The sequence below is a fragment of the Natator depressus genome, chromosome 13 (assembly GCF_965152275.1).
Source record: "Natator depressus isolate rNatDep1 chromosome 13, rNatDep2.hap1, whole genome shotgun sequence".
Taxonomy (NCBI): domain Eukaryota; kingdom Metazoa; phylum Chordata; order Testudines; family Cheloniidae; genus Natator; species Natator depressus.
Window position 1 is genome coordinate 38,283,489 of NC_134246.1, and position 20,503 is coordinate 38,303,991.

Sequence of the window (20,503 nt, forward strand, 5' to 3'; positions counted from 1 at the left end):
TGGGTGCAGGTATATGGGCTGGAAAACATGCCTTACACAGAGAGACGTAGAGAGTTCAGTCTATTTAGCGGACCCTTAGAGAAAGTTCAGAGGCAACTGGATCTTAGTCTATAAGTACCTGTGCTGGGTGAAGATCTCTGATAGTAAAGGACTCTTTAATCCAGCGGACAAAGGTGTATCAAGCTCCAGGGGCGGCAAAAATTCAAATGAGAAATAAAAGGCAACTTTTTAGCAGTGAGAGGAATTAATCATTGGAACTGCTTCCCAAGGGAGGTAATGGATTCTCCTTCACTTAGAGTCTTTTAATCAAGACAGGATGTCTCTTCCTAAAGGTAGGTTTCAGTCCAGCCACAAGGTATTGGGCACATAGGGTTTTTTACAGTAGCAGAGTAGAATAATTTCTTCCACTGCATGAATTACTGGGTGAAGTTCTCTGGGCTGTGCTGTGTAAGAGGTCAAGTTAAATAATCTACTGGTCCCTTCTGGCTTTAAACTCTATGAGTTGTAAGGCCAAAGAAAACAATGATTTGTTACTGTGAAATGCTTACACATAACAGTGAGTACCAAGTAACAGTAAGGATCCACAAGAAAGCTCTTGATATGTCAACATAATAAATTTCTTTATTTCAACATGAAAAATATGTACAGGGTGAAAAATACAAATGTCCGGGAAAATGACAAGTTGTGCAATTCGATTACGTATATCCATTAACGTGCAACTTCTTATGCCAGCAGAGATTGCATTTTGCATAAAGCAGAGATTACCAGGACAGAAAGAAATAAAAAACTGCCCAAACGTGCATTAAAAATGGAGATAAAAGAGCATAAACAATAGACAGAAAGTCCAGTTACATTCAAATGATGTCTGAGAACATTCCACAGGCAGGTGAACACAACAATTGCGCAGGTGACAGAGTGGAGCAAAGTTTGGAACTGTTCTTCAGGAAAATCGCTTTCTGTGGGCTCCTTTGGTTGGAACGATCTTGGGCTGTTGGGTTTATTTCACCTGAAATGGTAAAATTACCATTATGTAGGACACAAGTCTCATTCATTGAATTCCAAAGTCTGCCAGCCTATTCGTGTTGAATAATTTCTTATTTTTCTTGCCATCCCATTAATTTCATCACAGTGCCATTTTATTCTGTTTTATTCTACTCTATTCTGTTCAGGTTCTTATACAACTCAGCCTGAGTAAGGAGGTCCAGAATCTGGTCCTAGGACACTTGCGAGAAGAAGAGACAGAAAAACAGATGTTGAGATTTTTTTCTAGGTGGCTAAGGGATATGGATACACAGTTCCAAGTCTAAATGCCCTTAGGCAGATTTGAAAATCTCAGGTGGATGTTTTGAGGCCAGTGTTTCATCTCGGCCTCCAAATTTCCACCTCTGCACAAACTCCTGAATTTGCCCATGTCAGATGGGACTTGACCTTGCATTCTGAGTTGTTGAACAAAGGTTTTCTTTCAAAATTCCACTTGAGCACCTTTGAACACCCTATTTCTAACCTCTGGAGATCTATGATCCCATCAGTTGCCTGGATGCCTGATATATCAATTTATATGTCACCTGTATTATTATTATTAATTATTTCTGTTATGGTAGCATTAAAAGGCCTCAACTGAAATCAGAATCCCATTATGCTGGACACTATACAAACATATAATAAGAGCCATCTCCGCCCTCAAGAGCCTACAGTCTAAATAGACAAGAAAGACACCAGATGGAGAGGAAAGAGTAGCAGAGAGTGGATGTGACTTGCCCAGGGTCAGAATAGACCCAAGGATTCTAGGGTTCTAGCCCAATGACCAAAGGCCAGATTTTTAAAGGGATTTAGGCACCAAGATATCTTTGAAAATCTGGCCCCAAGCCACTATGCCATGCTGCCTTCCTAGCCTAGTTGTGGTATCTAAGCACTTCACAAAGATTAGGTTGGACTGGATATTTAAGTGGATACCAAAAATATGCAGAGTTACGGTCAATGTTGATAATAATTTTGGGAGGATATTAAACCACATGCTTCTAGCTTTAAGTTAGTCTCTAACTATTAGAGATCAGGATGAGAGCTCCATGAGCGACAGAGTCCTGGTCTTCTTTATCAGCGACAAGACCTTCCTTCTTGGCTTTGATGGGAGCTGCAAATTTGCAACTGAGAAGATGAACATGGGTGTTGGCACAATGCCATCTATTCACACCATTTGCTTACATGTGCTTGCACTAAACAACAGGTGCCAATTTAAAGGGCAATTTTTTATTCCATTGACTTTAGGCTCCCTTGAAAAGACCATCCTTGGCCAAAACCAACCACCTCTCTCTCTCTAGCCTTGGTTAATCCCTCAGTTACATGGTGGTGCATCTAGAGTTTGACTTTGACAGTGCTTAGCAGAGAAGTCAGCTGGCCCCATGTTTAGGACACTGGGTTGGATGCAAGAGTCCTGCCCATGCCACAGACTCTCTGTGAGACTTTGAGGAAGTCACTTCATTGCTCAGTTCTCCATCTGTAAATTGGGGGCAACAATTTTGCCTTCTCTAGTAATAGACGGCAAGCTCTTTGGGGCAAGGGCTGTGGCGTCCCATGTGTGCATGCAGTGCCTGTCACAATGGGGCTACAGGGACCTAAATAAGAACAACAGTTGACGGTGTTGTCATAGAAGCTAGAATTTTGGACCCCTCTCTTTGCTTTGCCTGCCTGCTGGATTCTCCACCAATTGCAACCAACCTCCTCTCTAATCTACTATTGTGATCTCATTTGGGTCCAGTTGGCATACCCAGTGCATCTGCCAGGCTGGGAGTTTGATGCCTGACTCTCATTAAAAAAACAATAGGAATTAGGTATCTAACTCCCTTAGGCTCCAACCCCAATTTCCGAGCACTTTCCCCTTGATGCATCACAGTCTAGACTAGGGCATTCTCCTCTCCTCCCCCTCCTGCAGCAACAAATTGCCTCTTTACCTTGATAAGTGTCACTGTGGTGCTGTAGAAAAGACTCAGGAGGAAGAGGATGATAAAAGTGGAAGCTGTTGTCCAGAGGTTGTAGAAGTCTTCCTCTTCAGCATCTACGAACCCATCTAGATAAACTTTGGACAACACACACATACACAAGATAAGGACCGGTTGGGTGGCATCATATGGAGGAATCTCTGAGTACTGCTACGGGGAGCACGTTGGGAGGGGAATTGGGTTAGGTGGAGTTTCCAGTAGGTAGGTTGGAGGTGTTGGTATCAGGGAAGGTCAAGCCATTTCCTTTCCCTCCCAGATCAAGTTATCTGCCAGGTTCAATGGAGGGCTTTCCCCTCCCTGTGGAAGACGTAGAGTTGGATTCTCAGCTGGTGTAAATTGGCATTGCTCCATTGTAGCCAGTGGAGATACAGCCAGTTTACATCAGCTGGGGACCGGGCCCATTGACTCTACTTTGGTAGCTCCCGATCTGATTCAATGGGAGTTCGGAGGTTGGATTTGGCAGCTCAACGGCCTAATCCAATGAAGCAACTCCATAGTCCCACCGTCAATAGCAAGGATGAAAAAAGAGACTAAGGGTGGGATTTCCTACATTGCTCATTTCTCTCCATGCTTTTAAGAGGCTGTTTCTGAAGTGCCTTTAATGGCTAATATTTTAAGAGGTAGAGAGTTTTGTTTGCACTGCATTCATGGGTGAGGAATTGGAGTTGGGGAATGGATAGACAGACCGACAGCAGATGGGTGTATATGGCGATAGATAGAAATACTTAAGACTGGACTTTTCAAAACAACCCAAGGGATTTGGATGCCAATTTCCTGGGAATCTTTTATTTTTCATTGGGAATTGGGCATCCAAGCCCCTTTGGCTTCTTTGGAAATCTTTGGCTAAATTATTCCATAAAAAATACAGATTGAAGCTTTGAAGGGTGAAGGAGAGAGAGAAGGGGATATTGGCAGACCTATATGTCTGTAGGCATGTTCTTCTCTGACCACAGAATGTTACGTATGAATATATTTCTGCCTATAAATGAATATATTTCTGCTCCCTGCAGGCATGTCTCTGGTTGTTCTTGGTTGCAAACTGAAAATGGGTGATGTTAATTTCTATGCAGAGGGGCTTGTGCAACCTCTAAATTCTATTCTGAGGGACTATTAAGAGGGACTCAAATGTTTCATAGACCTTGTGCCGGTCACCCTTCCACCGCATGGTCATTATTCCGGCCAACACTTCTACTTTAAAGGGTGCATGCTAGTATTGCAAGGGCGCATATGGGAGAATGAACAACAGAGAAGAGGAATAGTTAGTGGTAGTGACTGAAGAAGACCAAGTCATGAAGGTTTTGATTCATGAACTGAGAACCATGGAAAGTGACGATGAATAGACTTCAAAAGTTTTGATGATTCAGATCAGAAGCTTCTCTGAATCTCTTGGGTGAGTGGGAAATCTCAGATTCCGCACTTTCCTACTATAGAAATTGGATAAGGGGGAAATGACAATGAGATCTTGAATGACCATTAATGGTCAAGATCGAGTTTTACGTTTCATGCCAAAGAAGGGACTTGTGTGAATGTAAGTTGTATCCAAGATGCAGTGAGGTGTCTTACTGTGGCTTCAGCATGGGTAGTTGTGGGACAACTCTTGTTTTTAAAAGATTCTGCTGAGCCCAGAGTTGGGGGCGGGGGGAATGGAGCTTTATTGCAAAGTGAGTTTTCTGAAAAGATTGGATTTTCATCTGTGAGAGATGCTGTTGGGTTCATGGCACTTTTTATTTGAGTTGGTCAGAATTATTTTTTTTTAAATTCATTGGAAAATTTTTAATTTGTTTGGATTGAAAACTGAAATGTTTCATGCAAAAATGGAACAATTTCAATTTGGAAATGGCACCATGGTGCCTCATGGGAGTTGTAGTTCCGGAGTCTTCTTTGCCCATCCTATTCTAAAGCCCAGGCTCCCTGGTCAGACCACATCTCCCAGGATGCACCACAGTCTTGCCTTTTCTCAAGGAGAGGCAATGCATCACAGGAGAGGCATGCTTACAGTGCATTATGGGACATGAAATCCAGCTGGGGAGCTTGGCCCGGAGAGGAGAATGGGAGCACTCGAACTACAGCTCCCATGAGGCACCAAAGAAGCATTTCAGAGTTGAAATATTTTGGATTTAGAACCTTCCATTTTTGACAAAAAATTAAATCAAAGTTTGCTGTGGAAAGCAGAAACTTTGTGAAAAATATAATTTGACCCGAAACCCTAAATTTCCATCTAAAGCAATTTAGACAGATTTTTTTCAACCATCGCTAATTTTTAAATTTGTATTGACAGGAAGTACATAATTAAGACACTCAACAAGAACTCTCTGTCGCTAGCAGAGAGAACTTCCTGGGATAAGGCCTTCAGTTCATGTAAGCCTGGCAGGTTTGGCTTCCTTCCTTCTGCAGTACTTTTCTATCTTTCCTTCCCTAGTGTGTATCTATTTATCTACCTATCCATTAACCCATTGCAGAATCTGTCTCCATACAAACCCCACTAGACACCTATCTAAATTCTTATATAATGCAATGATGGTACCTATCACACTAAGAACTGGTCTGACACTCACTACATAACAGGAAATATTTTGGGTCACTACTAATCCAGGGTGGGATTGGAACCAGTGCACGAAGGAGGAAAAGACCTCATAGCTCATTCCCCGACCCTGTTGATCTTGCAAATGTGTGGCTGGATTAAAGCTGGTGCCCATGAAAGGGGAAAGGCCCCATATCCCATATCCTGTAGCCCTGAGCCAGACAGCCCCCTGCCCCTGGGGACTGAATCAAAGCTGGTGCCCCCTAGAGGGGAAATGCCCTATATGCCATTCTCTAACACTCCTGAACCAGCTAATCCCTCTGAAGTGGGGTTGGATCAGAGCCAGTACCCCAGAGCCCGAAGAACCCATATGCCTTTCCTTAGCACCTTTATTCTCTCTTTTACTAAATAATTTTGTATTTTGAGATTAATAAGAGTATCATAGGCTGTATCTGCAAATCTCTCCCTGGATGCCAGTCTCATAATGCTGCCCACCATTGGGTTGTTAAGTTGTGTGAGCAGGGTATTTTCCCCCGACTTGGTGGCTGATCAGGGCCAGCTTTGAGAGTGATTGTCTTTTTTGGGGTGATCTGGGTTCCTGTCCTATTAAGAAGTAGACTAAGGCCCCAGTGTACAAAAGGCAGTAGGTGGGGGACATGATGCCTGGCTGGCAAACTGGTGGAACACTTTGGAGTCATGAGGTGATAGATGCTGTGAATCGTACTGTTTTTCAGTGGTGAATAAAACGATTACTGAGTATGTGCAATGCTCCTTAGGGTTCATCACGAACAGAGGCAATGCCCCAAAGCATGGAATCATTGCCACATATGCATGGAGTTTTTATAAAGCAACTTGAAGGGAAAGGTCTACCAGGCATGGATAAACAAACGCTGACTGTTACATCAGAACGGCCAGACTGGGTCAGACCAACGCTCCAGCTAGCCCAGTATCCTGTCTTCTGACAGTAAATTGTGCAGGTATTTGTGTGCATCAGCAAAACACCTCAAAGGGAAATCCCAGTGGGCATGGAAGAATATTGTGATATATTCAACATCATTGTGGTTATGTGTTTTTATATCTCTGATCTTTTATTTTCTTGGGAGACCAGACATTCAAGAGAAACCATGAGCCAGAAGAACCTTTAGGTGCCAAGATTACCCTGTGGGTTGACCATGAATACATCGAATGCCACAAGAACCATATGTGAGACCTGAATACTTCTTGTGAGCCTATGCGTTGGATTGTGAGTGTACTGAATGACACCAGAGATTGCGTATGAGACTGAGTATTTCTTGTCACCTTGTGTGATAATCATGAAAGAATTGGATACCAGAGACTGTGCCTGATTCTCAGTTGCCCCACTTTGGCACTGCAAAGTTACCTTAAAGTGGGCAGAAAGAACCCCCTGAGAGAACTTCCTGGGCAAAGGGTCTCCCAGGTGGATGGAGAACTGGTGTAAAGGTTCTGCAGAAGTACTAGTCCAGTCCAGTCTGGCTGGTGCTCACTGCTATCAGATGTCTATTGTCTGCTTCCCAGGGCCTATAGGAAAGCAGTGAGTATGTTAGAGCAGCCCCGAGGGTGCTCAGAGACCAGGAGAATACAGGGAATGGAAAGAGAATTTCAAGCTACTTTGGCCCCACTCTCTCTTCCAAAGTCACTGAGAATCGGCAGGAATTAAGTAACTGAGGCTCAAGCTAATTGTGTTCAGGGGCATGAGAGGGAGGTGGAAAAGATGAGATTAGCAAGGAGAAGGTTGTGAGAGGGAGCGAGGACTGGAGAGAGAAAGACAGACAGACAGGAAGAGATATGAGAATCATGACTGCAGTGCAAACATGACTGCCCAGTTCCCATTTCATTTGGGCAATGAACTCTTGGAAACCCCTTCCCCATCTCTGGGGACACATCATATGGTATTTTCCCCAGAAAAGGACTTAAATATTTTCCATTTTTTCCCAAAATTGACTTTATTTCTAATTTTTTTTTAAAATATGCAGCCAACGATTTTCCATTCCAGAAACTCCATTATTTTACACACACATAGGAGGGAGCATGTAACCTCTCCCCTTCCAAACAGCAGTCGGAGGAGTGAGAGGCACAATGGGGGATGGGACGGCAGGGGAGGGCGCGACGGTTAGTAGCAGGTATTGGCGGTATCGGACAGCACCAGCGAGACATTGACCAAGGTTGGTTTACCGGTGGACTTGTCCACGGTCCTCTGGGTCACCTGCAGGGGCAGCTTCTCATGTCCGACTAAGCAGGTGTAGGTGTTGCCGGCGTTCCATTCCTGCTCATTGATGTTCAGGGTGCTGTAGGCGAAGTATAGTGGTGGCTGGCTGGACTCCTGGATGGGCTCGGTGTTGATGTACTTGGAGGCGTTCAGCTCCTCACCGTTGCTCAGCCACTTGATGAAGAGGTCAGGGGGGTTGAAACCTTTCACCAAGCAGGTGACGGTGGCAGCTTCGCGGAGGGCCAGCTGCTCAGAGGGAGGAGGGAAGATGTAGATGGATGGAGCGTGGCTGTTGGTTACTGTACAAAGAGAGAGAGTTGGAGAAAGAATGAACAAGTGACCTCGCTTGACCGAGGGGTCCTTGGACTCACGGCTCCTGGCCCTGGTCCAATGCAATGGACATGCACTAATGAACTTGCATGGGTTTCTCTGCCATGGTGGGTTGCATAGACCACTGGCCTGCTCTTAGGTGGGAATGCTTGAGAGGTGATGGGGGTGAGTTCTTAGCTAGAGATACAGACCAAGGGTGGGATTTTCTAAACTCACCCGAAGGAATTGGATGTCAAACTCCTATTAATTTCTAATGGGAGCTGGACACCCAGAGCCCTTAGGTAGCATTGCAAAGCTCAGCCTAAAACTGTTAGAGGAAGGAGAATTCTTTTCCCTTCTGATGGGTATTTTAACCCCTGCCCCACGAAATATCTGGCCCCAGGTCAGTAATGACCAGCTGTGAGCACAACCAAGCTGACGGAAGAGGGTCACCTACCAGGCTGTTTGGTCAAAGTCTCTTCAATGGGGAAGATGCGGTCTGGATGATCCACTTTGCAGGTGTACGAGTCTCCTCTCTCCCACTCGTCTGCGCACACAGAGGCTGTGGCATCCACGCTGAAACGGCCATTGCTCTGCACCTTACGTTCTCCGAGGCTGGTCTTCAGCTCCTTGCCATCCTCTCTCCTCCAGGTCACGTTGAGCCCCTCCGTGGATTGCATGTTAATGACCCTGCAGGTCAGTATGGCCGATTTGCGGATGTAAATATCAGCGAAAGTAGGCGGGATCACCTTGACTTCGATGTCAGAGGGATAGTCAATAGCTGGGAGGCAGAAAGAGATGGGTGAGAGTTCTCATTCGATTACCCGTGGGCTGTGTAATTTTTAAAAGAATTATGTTGTTCTTTGTGTCCAGAAGATGCCCCTACCCAGTACACCTGAGCATCAACTCAATGAGCCAGAAGCTTCCCTTAATTTTAATGTTTGGAGGGGAGGAGGGAGTTTTAATGTGGGATGAGGTGTTCCTCACCTCCTGCCCTAAGCTGTTCTGCAACTTCGCTGTGCGGCTGTTAGACAGCCCCTGCACCCCCCACCCAAGAGGTGGCCATATCTCATTGCTGGACGATGGATCCCTGTATAAGCAGCTGCCTCTCCCCTGTGGCTGCATCTCAGCACTAGAGGAGGGATCCCTGTCTTATTTTAGAGGTCTCATCCCATGCCCCAGTGGCCCATTGCTTACTTAACTTCAATTCTTCTTGTGCCAGGTCCAGTGGCTAATTCACACAGGGCTGTTTTTTGGTTTGGTAGAACACAGAAGAGTTTGAAGGCAATAATCTATTGATCTATCTATGGTGTATACATATAGCTCCTATTACCATAGTATCTGAGCACCTCACAACATCCCAGTGAGAGGGAGATGCGTTTATCCTGATTGTACTGATGGGGAACAGAGGCCCAGAGAGGCTAAGATGTGCCCTAACCACAGTCTCTCCTGGGGATCTATGATGTTCAAAATAATCAAGGATGTTTAGGGGTGCGCTAGGGGAGAGTTAAGGACAGAGTTTTCAGAAGGGCTCCCTGGGAAAGGAGTTATTTTCAAAACCTGGCCCTAAATATGGGTTATGAGCCCTTGGAAAGTCTCAGCCACTTGGCCCTCGGGTTACATGGACACACCCTGAGTGGAGCTGGGGGATGGGTCATGATCGTTTCAGAGAGGGATGGAACCCCTGAAGGTCACAACTTACTTCCACACTCAAAAGACTTGCTAGTGTTAATCATCTCGCTGAAATTCGTGCTCTCCACCTTGCAGCTATATTTGCGGTCGGCATCCCAATCTTTCTCCATTATAGACAGCTGGCTGATGTGGGTATAACCAGTGGGGCCGCTGGAGACAGGGCTATGAGTGGTGACTCCAGAGATGACCGGTGCCCCATCCTTCAGCCATGTGAAGGTAGCAGTCTGGCTGCAGAGATTTGTAACGCGGCAGATGATGGTGGAATTTTTATAGGGCTCTTGGAATTGGTTTCTGGCTGGGGGACGGATGGTCATACTGGGTTCAAGAGCTGTTAACATGCAAGACAAAAGCAAGGGGGTGGAGACGACAGAATTATCACATGTGAACTTGGCACCCAGAATGCAGAATATGCAAAGCTGACAGTGTGTGTATGGGGGCTGCAGGGCCCGTGTCTCTTTCTTTACATCTGATGGGCTCTGCTATCAGCCAGTAGCTGAATGGCCTGCAACCCAAACCACCTTCCACTACAGCACAGTGCTTAGACTGCAAAGGGGTGTCCCCTTCATAAGCTCCACCCACAATCACAAGCTCCACCCCCACAGACCCTGAGCATGGAGTTTCTGGTAGAGTGGCCAGCCACGAAGGAGCTAACATGTTCCCATTTATGTGGTCAACATTAAACTCCAGAACTGAGAAGAGAATTCAAGAGTCCTCTCTCCCATGTCCCAGTCTGACCGACTGGACCCCACTCCCCTCCCAGAGTCACCCAGGAGTCCTGAGCCTATTATGACCTACTAGACCCCTCTCCCCTCCCAGAGCTAGAGACAGAACACAGGTGTTCTGGCTCACAGTGCCTCCCTGCTCTAACCCACTAGACCCTGCTCCAATCCCAGAGTTGGGGATGGAACCCATGAGTCCTGTCCCTAGGAAACATAGGGACCCACTCTTTCTTATGTGTAGATCTATCGGTGCTTTTCTAATGAGCCTCTCCCCAAAGTAGCTAGATGCAATAGCTGAAAGGCCTGCAATTATCCAGTGACTCCATGCTGGGTTGTAAGTAATTGTGTATATTGTCCGGAAGAAGAGAATGAAACTACTTACAACAGGGTACTTTGTCAGGTACTTGGATTCTCCTATTCCCATTTGGGTGTTCGGCTGAGCAATAGAAAATCTCCTGCGATTTGGAGGCAGGGACCGATAGTTGAGTGGTGGCAGTGTAGGTCCCAGCTGAAGTCAGGACCGAGGAGAATTTCGTGATGCCACTGGTGATGCTGATGTTTCCTTTATCACTCCAGGAGAAAGCGATTGAGTCCGGAAGGAAGTCCATAGCCAAGCAGCCCAGTGCGACAGGATCTTGACTTGTGTCGGTCCCGCAGGAAGGGTAGAGCGGGAAAAGAGACGGGGCAGCTGGGGACGCTGAGGATCAAAACAATGAAAGGATGGGGGTGGGAGAAGGGCAGAGAAGAGACATTAAAGCACCACCATGGGGCATGTAGGGGAGCTGCTGAACTTGAGAAAGAGAATTGCAGCTTGGTTCGGGGGAGAAAAAAGCAAGTGTTATCCCACATTCAGATATGCATCGCCCTGGGATGAGTCACTAGGAAAGGGCAACCTCCTGGGGGTGACGTCCCCACGTTGAAGGTCCTAGCTTCCATTGTGTGCACGTATAACCCTGATGTACTTGAATATCCATAGACTCCAAGGCCAGAAGGGACCACTGTGATCATCTAGATTCACATGGGCCAGAGAACTGCCCCACAATAATTCCTAGAGCAGATCTTTCAGAAGAACATCCAAGCTTGATTTAAAAATTGTCATATATGGCCCCAGGTTCATTTTGTTTACAGACCTATGGCCCATCACTCCGTATACACAGACATAGGAACCCAGCCCCCTTGTATATATGGCACAGCCCCCCTCTTGTATACAGACATAGGACCCCAAGCTCCTTATATATATGGTCCAGTCCTCTTGTATACTTGCATATGGCCCCATCTTATGCATCTATGGCCCAGTCCTCTTGTGTGTATGGCCCCAGTTCCCTTGACATGCCTCAATCCCCCTTTGCTTGTGAGGAGACTCCAAGGCCTCTCTGGCCCTGTAGGAATGGAGTGAGATTCAACACCAACTTCTCCCCCTCAGATCAATGGATGGTTCCCAACAGCCATATGCTGAAAGTCCGTGATCAGTTGTCCATTGGTGGTTGAGTCCCCCTTTCCTGAATTTGTCACTCGACCCCAGCAGAGCCCTGATCAGCGACGTCATTACGCTGCCAACCCAGCCAGTGAAAACCTCTGTCCCCACCACTTTCCCATGGTACACCACTGCTGAAAAAGTGGCACCTTTCTGCATTGCCCAAAGGGTCAACCTGGCTGGAAGCCACCTCCCCATATGAATAGCACCGGGCACAATGCAGAGCTGAGGCGTGAGCCAGGCAACCCCGTGGAAAGAGCTAAAGATTTGCTGCCTCGTGCTTGCTCTAAAATGTGCAGTAAAAGATGGTCAGTGCAGCACGTTAGGATGGTACAAATTCCCACCGGGTCCCGGTTGCTTCCAAGAGCCCAAAGCTTTTGGAGATCCTGAGCTCTTTGGAGAAACACAAACATATGAGCGTGTCCTCTACACTAAGCAATGTCTCTGCAGAGCTTTCCTCGCCTCTTTCCTTCCTTCTCCATCTCACTATTTTTCCCCTTCCCCCACCAGTTTTCCTTCACTCTTGTTCTTCTCACAAACCAGAAAGCTTGGCCAGTTTACACCATCTGGGAATCTGGCCCTGCTGATTCGAATGAAGGGACACCTTGTTTACACCAACTGGGGACGTAGCCCAGAAAATCAATCATTTATTGCCTCCTTCACCTTCTTTCTATCACCAAATTCTGGCAAACCCAGAACAAAAGCTCAGATTGGAGGAGACCAAGATCTGGCCAAATTCTGACCCAAACCAGCCCCCAGACCTCCGAAACCAGGAGACTTTTACTGATACGACAAGGGGGCCACAGGTAACAAGGGACCCCCTAGATATGTCCAAAAGCAGCCTGCTACAAAGACCAGGAATGGGTTGAAGAAGGGATGCTCTGTCCCAGCCCCAAATGGGACAGATCTCACTGGGAGAGTTGGTATCACTCAGGATGTGAACGGATCGTGTCCTGCCAGGGGCTGGCCCAGAATTACTAAGGATGGGAACCGGAACCAGAGAAGGACAAACCCTTCAGATCGAGCCCCGCAAAGACAGAAGGTTATACAGAACAAAACAGTACCTGGCAACCTTCACATCAGTATGGGCTAGGACGGCTGGTACCGCGAGGAATCCTCTGATCCAGCTGGTGCTGATAGACTCAGACTCAGACTACAGACTCAGTTAGAGGGGAGCTGGTAACATGGGGTCCTGGCCCCCATAATCAGCCTGGTGCTGATACAGACCCAGCTAGGGGGGATCCGGTATCAGGACCCTGCTCACCCAGACCGGCGCTGTTACAAACCCAGCTAGGGGGGATCTGGTACCACTGGGGACCAGGACCCTGCTCACCCAGCCCGGTGTACCTACAGACCCAGCTAGGGGGGATCCGGTACCGCCGGGGACCGGGACCCTGCTCACCCAGCCCGGTGCTGTTACAGACCTAGGTAGGGGGGATCCGGTACCACCGGGGACCGGGACCCTGCTCACCCAGCCCGGTGCTGTTACAGACCCAGCTAGGGGGGATCGGTACCACCAGGGACCAGGACCCTGCTCACCCAGCCCGGTGCTGTTACAGACCCAGCTAGGGGGGATCCGGTACCACCAGGGACCAGGACCCTGCTCACCCAGCCCGGTGCTCATACAGACCCAGCTAGGGGGGATCGGTACCACCAGGGACCAGGACCCTGCTCACCCAGCCCGGTGCTGTTACAGACCCAGCTAGGAGGGATCCGGTACCACCGGGGACCAGGACTCTGCTCATCCAGCCCGGTGCTGTTACAGACCCAGCTAGGAGAGATCCGGTACCACCGGGGACCAGGACTCTGCTCATCCAGCCCGGTGCTGTTACAGACCCAGCTAGGGGGGATCCGGTACCACCGGGGACCGGGACCCTGCTCACCCAGCCCGGTGCTGTTACAGACCCAGCTAGGAGGGATCCGGTACCACCGGGGACCAGGACTCTGCTCATCCAGCCCGGTGCTGTTACAGACCCAGCTAGGAGAGATCCGGTACCACCGGGGACCGGGACCCTGCTCTCCCACCTGGTGCTGTTACAGACCCAGCTGGGGGGGATCTGGTACCACCGGGGTCCTGGACCCTGCTCACCCAGCCTGGTGCTGTTACAGACCCAGCTAGGGGGGATCCGGTACTACCGGTGACCGGGACCCTGCTCACCCAGCCTGGTGCTCATACAGATCCAGCTAGGGGGGATCTGGTACCACCATGGACCGGGACCCTGCTCACCCAGCCTGGTGCTGTTACAGACCCAGCTAGGGGGGATCCGGTACCACCGGGGACCGGGACCCTGTTCACCCAGCCCGGTGCTCATACAGATCCAGCTAGGGGGGATCTGGTACCACCATGGACCGGGACCCTGCTCACCCAGCCTGGTGCTGTTACAGACCCAGCTTGGGGGGATCCGGTACCACTGGGGACCGGGACCCTGCTCACCCACCTGGTGCTGTTACAGACCCAGCTTGGGGGGATCCGGTACCACTGGGGACCAGGACCCTGCTCACCCAGCCCGGTGCTGATACAGACCCAGCTAGGGGGGATCCGGTACCACCGGGGACCGGGACCCTGCTCACCCACCTGGTGCTGTTACAGACCCAGCTAGGGGGGGATCTGGTACCACTGGGGACCGGGACCCTGCTCACCCAGCCCGGTGTTCCTACAGACCCAGCTAGGGGGGATCCGGTACCGCCGGGGACCGGGACCCTGCTCACCCAGCCTGGTGCTGTTACAGACCTAGGTAGGGGGGATCCGGTACCACCGGGGACCAGGACCCTGCTCACCCAGCCCGGTGCTGATACAGACCCAGCTAGGGGGGATCCGGTACCACCGGGGACCGGGACCCTGCTCACCCAGCCCGGTGCTGTTACAGACCCAGCTAGGGGGGATCTGGTACCACCGGGGACCGGGACCCTGCTCACCCAGCCCGGTGCTCATACAGACCCAGCTAGGGGGGATCGGTACCACCAGGGACCAGGACCCTGCTCACCCAGCCCGGTGCTGTTACAGACCCAGCTAGGAGGGATCCGGTACCACCGGGGACCAGGACTCTGCTCATCCAGCCCGGTGCTGTTACAGACCCAGCTAGGAGAGATCCGGTACCACCGGGGACCAGGACTCTGCTCATCCAGCCCGGTGCTGTTACAGACCCAGCTAGGGGGGATCCGGTACCACCGGGGACCGGGACCCTGTTCACCCAGCCCGGTGCTCATACAGATCCAGCTAGGGGGGATCTGGTACCACCATGGACCGGGATCCTGCTCACCCAGCCTGGTGCTGTTACAGACCCAGCTTGGGGGGATCCGGTACCACTGGGGACCAGGACCCTGCTCACCCAGCCCGGTGCTGATACAGACCCAGCTAGGGGGGATCCGGTACCACCGGGGACCGGGACCCTGCTCACCCAGCCCGGTGCTGTTACAGACCCAGCTAGGGGGGATCCGGTACCACTGGGGACCGGGACCCTGCTCACCCACCTGGTGCTGTTACAGACCCAGCTAGGGGGGATCCGGTACCACCGGGGACCGGGACCCTGCTCACCCAGCCCAGTGCTGATACAGACCCAGCTAGGGGGGATCCGGTACCACCGGGGACCGGGACCCTGCTCACCCAGCCTGGTGCTCTTACAGACCTAGGTAGGGGGGATCCGGTACCACCGGGGACTGGGACCCTGCTCACCCAGCCCAGTGCTGTTACAGACCCAGCTAGGGGGGATCCGGTACCACTGGGGACCGGGACCCTGCTCACCCAGCCCGGCGCTGTTACAGACCCAGCTAGGGGGGATCCGGTACCACTGGGGACCGGGACCCTGCTCACCCACCTGGTGCTGTTACAGACCCAGCTAGGGGGGATCCGGTACCACTGGGGACCGGGACCCTGCTCACCCAGCCCGGTGCTGATACAGACCCAGCTAGGGGGGATCCGGTACCACCGGGGACCGGGACCCTGCTCACCCAGCCCGGTGCTCATACAGACCCAGCTAGGGGGGATCCGGTACCACCGGGGACCGGGACCCTGCTCACCCAGCCTGGTGCTGATACAGGCCCAGCTAGGGGGGATCCGGTACTGCCGGGGACCGGGACCCTGCTCATCCAGCCCGGTGCTGATACAGACCCAGCTAGGGGGGATCCGGTACTGCCGGGGACCGGGACCCTGCTCACCCAGCCCGGTGCTGATACAGACCCAGCTAGGGGGGATCCGGTACTGCCAGGGACTGGGACCCTGCTCACCCAGCCCGGTGCTGATACAGACCCAGCTAGGGGGGATCCGGTACCACCGGGGACCGGGACCCTGCTCACCCAGCCCGGTGCTGTTAAAGACCCAGCTAGGGGGGATCCGGTACCACCGGGGACCGGGACCCTGCTCACCCAGCCCGGTGCTAATAGAGGCCCAACAGAAGGGAGCCATACCAGGGGACCATTCCGACCTCTATCTATCAGTAGCCTTCTATTTAGTCAATTATTCAATTAAATTGTGAATTTAAAAAAATCTATTAGTTAAATAGGAAATCTTTCTAATTAATTACGTATTTCCATTGTACCCGGTGGCTAAGAAATTTTCGATTAATAAGGTTACTTAGTATTTAGGATATCCGGCTAATCTATGAATCACTCCAGGAGTGAATTTGTAATTAAGTTAAGGGATAGATTCTCTAAGCTTTACACGGTGCTAAAACAGGTCAATGAGAGGGAGGAAAAGCATGTAAAACATAGGCAGGCACGTTCATTTCATTTAAATTCCCCATAATCTGCCTTTTTCCCCCCTCAAGAAAAAGCAAATTACTCCCTAAATTAAAGTAAAAGCTGCATTTCTAATTTCATCCAAGTCAACAGCTCTAGCCGCCTCCTTTTCCTCAGGGAAACGAGTCTGAAATCCCTACGGACTGCCAAAATAATTGAAAATAAACCCTGACTCTTTAAAATCAGCTCAGTTCACTGGTCTCTCGCTCTGATTTTACGCCACCACAGAAAGACAAACACAAAGATATTGACTTGGAAAATAAACTCAAATAAACATTGAGGCTAACTTCAGCTAAATTCAGAACGACCCTTCTCATTTTTGCACACAAGTATTATAAAAAATAATTCTTAGAGAAAATTCACTGCTGAACTATATAGCATTAAAAATGAACATCATCTGTCAGGCTCTATCTTATTAACGAAATCAATTGTAATTTCTAAAATATACTATTAGTAATTCAATAAACTAAGTGTATTACGAATAAATCAAAATTAGTTCCCAAATCATATTAACAAATCAAAATTCCAAAATGATGTATAAATAATTAACTGTCTATTTCTTATTAATAAACAACATTTTCTTTTGATCCCTATATAAGTATTAACTGACAAACTGTCTATTAATAAAGTGATATCTACAGCCACCCTGAAATTATTTCTAACAAAGTATTCATCAATATGGATCTACAGATGTGCAGGGTATACTTGTCTTTCAAAGAAAATCTAACGTTATTTTCTAAATTGTTGGAATGCAAATAAATGAGCTTTTAAGGCAAGTCTTAGTGGGGAAATAAAAGGACTTTTGCATCCATTTAACATCATTAGATAAAGATAAATATTCAAAAAGATAATTAGATTTCTTACCAATTGAGTCTCTGTTGAGATGCCATTTTATGTCTTTCTTGACATTCCATTTCCAATGATGGATTAATTAATTGCCTCGTAGATATTTTTTCTTAAATATCTCTTGTCTTCCAAGTAATTTTTACGGCTTGGTAAAAATATCTCAAATGGAAGTGCATGGCTGATAATATTCTCTTTAAAATTGAATTGGGGTTTGAATACATGTTCGAATATTTTCATGAGACACAAAGTTATTAAAAAAATTCTCAATTAAAATAATTTTCCTTGACATAACTTGTATATGATTCAACATCATATAAAGTTTTGATTTGGAAAATGATAAAATATCTGCCACTGAACTTCATTTAAAGCAAATGCAGGTTTATTTTCTTTCAGCGGTGGGTCTTCGATATCAAATTTAAAATCAAATAATTTATTAAATGTTTGTTGATGGTTTTTGGTTTCTACTCATAAAAAATTCTTTTGGATTAAAGCTTGTTTATCAATCTAATTAATTTTATAGATTGAATTCTATTGGATTAAAGTTTGTTAATGAATCTAATTAATTCTATGACTAAAAATACAATTAGGCTATTTTTATTAATTTAAGATTCTATTTTAGATTAAAGTTTTTGATCAATCTAATTACTTTTATTTCATTCAAATTTATAGATAAATCTGATACTATTGGTTAAAATTAGACTGCATTAAAGTGTGTACATGTATCTAATTGCATTAATTATAAATCTGGCTAAATAGTAATATCTATTTTTCAACTTCACATGCTCACAAATTCCTAGCAAAACTTCCCTCAGGTTTCCTGTTAGAAAACTTTAAATAATTAAATGAACAAACTACTACACAGGTTGTGAAACCATCAATCTTGTTTCAGCATTGGGGGTGGCTGGGTGGGGAATAGACCCCTTGATTTCTCTTCCAGCCCTACATTTCTATGATTTTATTATTCCTCTTGTTCATTATAAGATAGACTAGGAAATCACAAATAAATTATTCTCTGAAAAGGAAGATTAACTAAGAAATTGCTAATCTATTTTTCTCCTTTAATAAAAGATCATCGAGGAAAGTAGAATGAAATTATTCTTGTTTAACACAAAGCAGTAGATTTGTGCAAAATAATAATCATTGAAAGTCATTTGCAGGGAGATGTAGCCAATATTGTCTAGTGAAAACAACAATAGCTTAATTTAGCTCAAGACTTTTATCAACATGTTGATCTCTGCCACCTGCTAAGATTTTATTTTCACACCCAACAGATGTGACTTTGTTGTTTGAAACCTTCTGGCCTATCATGCAAAACTGACTCCAAGGGGGTGATGTTTTTGAAACCAGAAAGGTTATTTAAGGAAACATTGGTCTAAAAATAAACGGAACTGAAAAACGAACCTCTGCCAGCTGGAGGCTAAACCACCCAAGGCCCCTGTAGGCCAGAATCGGCCATCTTGGTTCTACACTCAAGGAACACTTTTATTTTATTTTATTCATTATTGTGAATTCAGATTCGGAGACACACTGAGTAGCACTTTAATCCAGCAGTGGTCTTGCTGATTTGAACATGACTGCTCCAGGAGTAAAGTACTACTTAATGGGAGTGAGAGTGTCAAAAATCTCTTTCTTTTTTAAAAGTATTAATAATTGTCAGCATCCATTTTATAATGGACTGAGGCTGAATTGGACATGAAAGGCATTGGAAGTTCCACATCTAACCCCTTAAACCTCTTTGACAATCCCAGTTTGATCTAAAGTGCATTGAAAGCCCCCAGGTCCGTATAGAGAATAATTACGTGGTTTGCACCATCAGAGGAAAATAGATCTTTTGTTAGATTAATCTTTAAAATGAAGCATGTAATCAAAGTTATGAGGAAGATTTTCCAGGGCAAATATGACAGGCAACTAATCTTCCCCATAACATTTATTAGCTTAATAATTATCAAAAAAGCTTTCTAATAATTTCCCCCGTGGTAACAAAACATGAAATATTTGTCTCTGTCTTTAAAAATGCTTACTGAATTCTATTAGAGTTGTCCATTAGACAAATAGGTACAATTTTCAAAAGCAACTAAGTGATCTATAAACCTAAACTCAATTTTCAACAGCGACGTAGGCATTTAAGAATTTAAATCTTAATGAAAGTCATTATTTAGTTTTAACTATTGCTAAGTATTTTTCATCTGAGCCTGAAATTTCAATTGAGTGAAATTTCCCTCCTAATCTTATTGCTTTTGATTATTTATTTTTTTCAGCAGCAATAACGTGAAGAAAAAAAAATTAAATAACCCTGGCCTATGGACCAATAAATGAATATTAACAGAGAAATCAATTGGGCAATTATTTCTAAACTCAGTCCTGTCATGTTAAAAAGTTTAAATCAGATTTGCAGTCTCTAATGCCGGAAGGTTGGGTCAGGGGAAGGCAAAATTTAAAGTTTTTACATGTGTTATTGTGAGGAGGGTAGTTTATCCTCAGAAATGTAAGATAAATAGATAGATATGAAACCCAGGGAGCTCGCAGAGACAGATAGACTATATACATTGATCGATAAATTAGATAGCAAAAAATAGAGTGAGAGATTAGAGACAGAGATTGAATAGACAGATTAGATAAAATTAGATATATAGCAAGAAAGATAGAGTGTGAGAAAGAGAGGTAGGAGTGTATAGGAATAGAGAGAGGTTTGATTTATGATCGGCAGACATAACAATACCCCCAAACTCATTTGGACTTTGGGAGACCACAGACTGCAGAATGGGGCCCGTTTCACACAGAGAACCGCCTTCCCTCACTATTAGACATACAAGCAATAATAATATTGATTTACCTGAAGTAACGGTGACCTGGGTTCCGTTATCCCCCAAATCAAGCCTCTTTTGGGAGTCTGCACAAATACCTTATCTATGCAATGAGTTACTATTTTTACTATGTATTTGGTGGGCTTAGAAGATCTAAAATACTTTTAAAATTTATCCTAGA

The 20,503-nt window shown here is 46.7% G+C and overlaps 1 gene segment (V, D, J or C); it reads right to left on the minus strand.

Moving 5' to 3' along the window:
* Positions 1–935: 935 nt before the first annotated feature.
* Positions 936–20,503, minus strand: part of LOC141997013 (Ig mu chain C region membrane-bound form-like) — a 104,438-nt gene continuing 84,870 nt past the window's right edge. The window contains 6 exon segments of the C gene segment in view: positions 936–1,006; positions 2,949–3,073; positions 7,711–8,043; positions 8,511–8,834; positions 9,756–10,073; positions 10,847–11,161. Coding sequence covers positions 998–1,006; positions 2,949–3,073; positions 7,711–8,043; positions 8,511–8,834; positions 9,756–10,073; positions 10,847–11,161 — 1,424 coding nt within the window.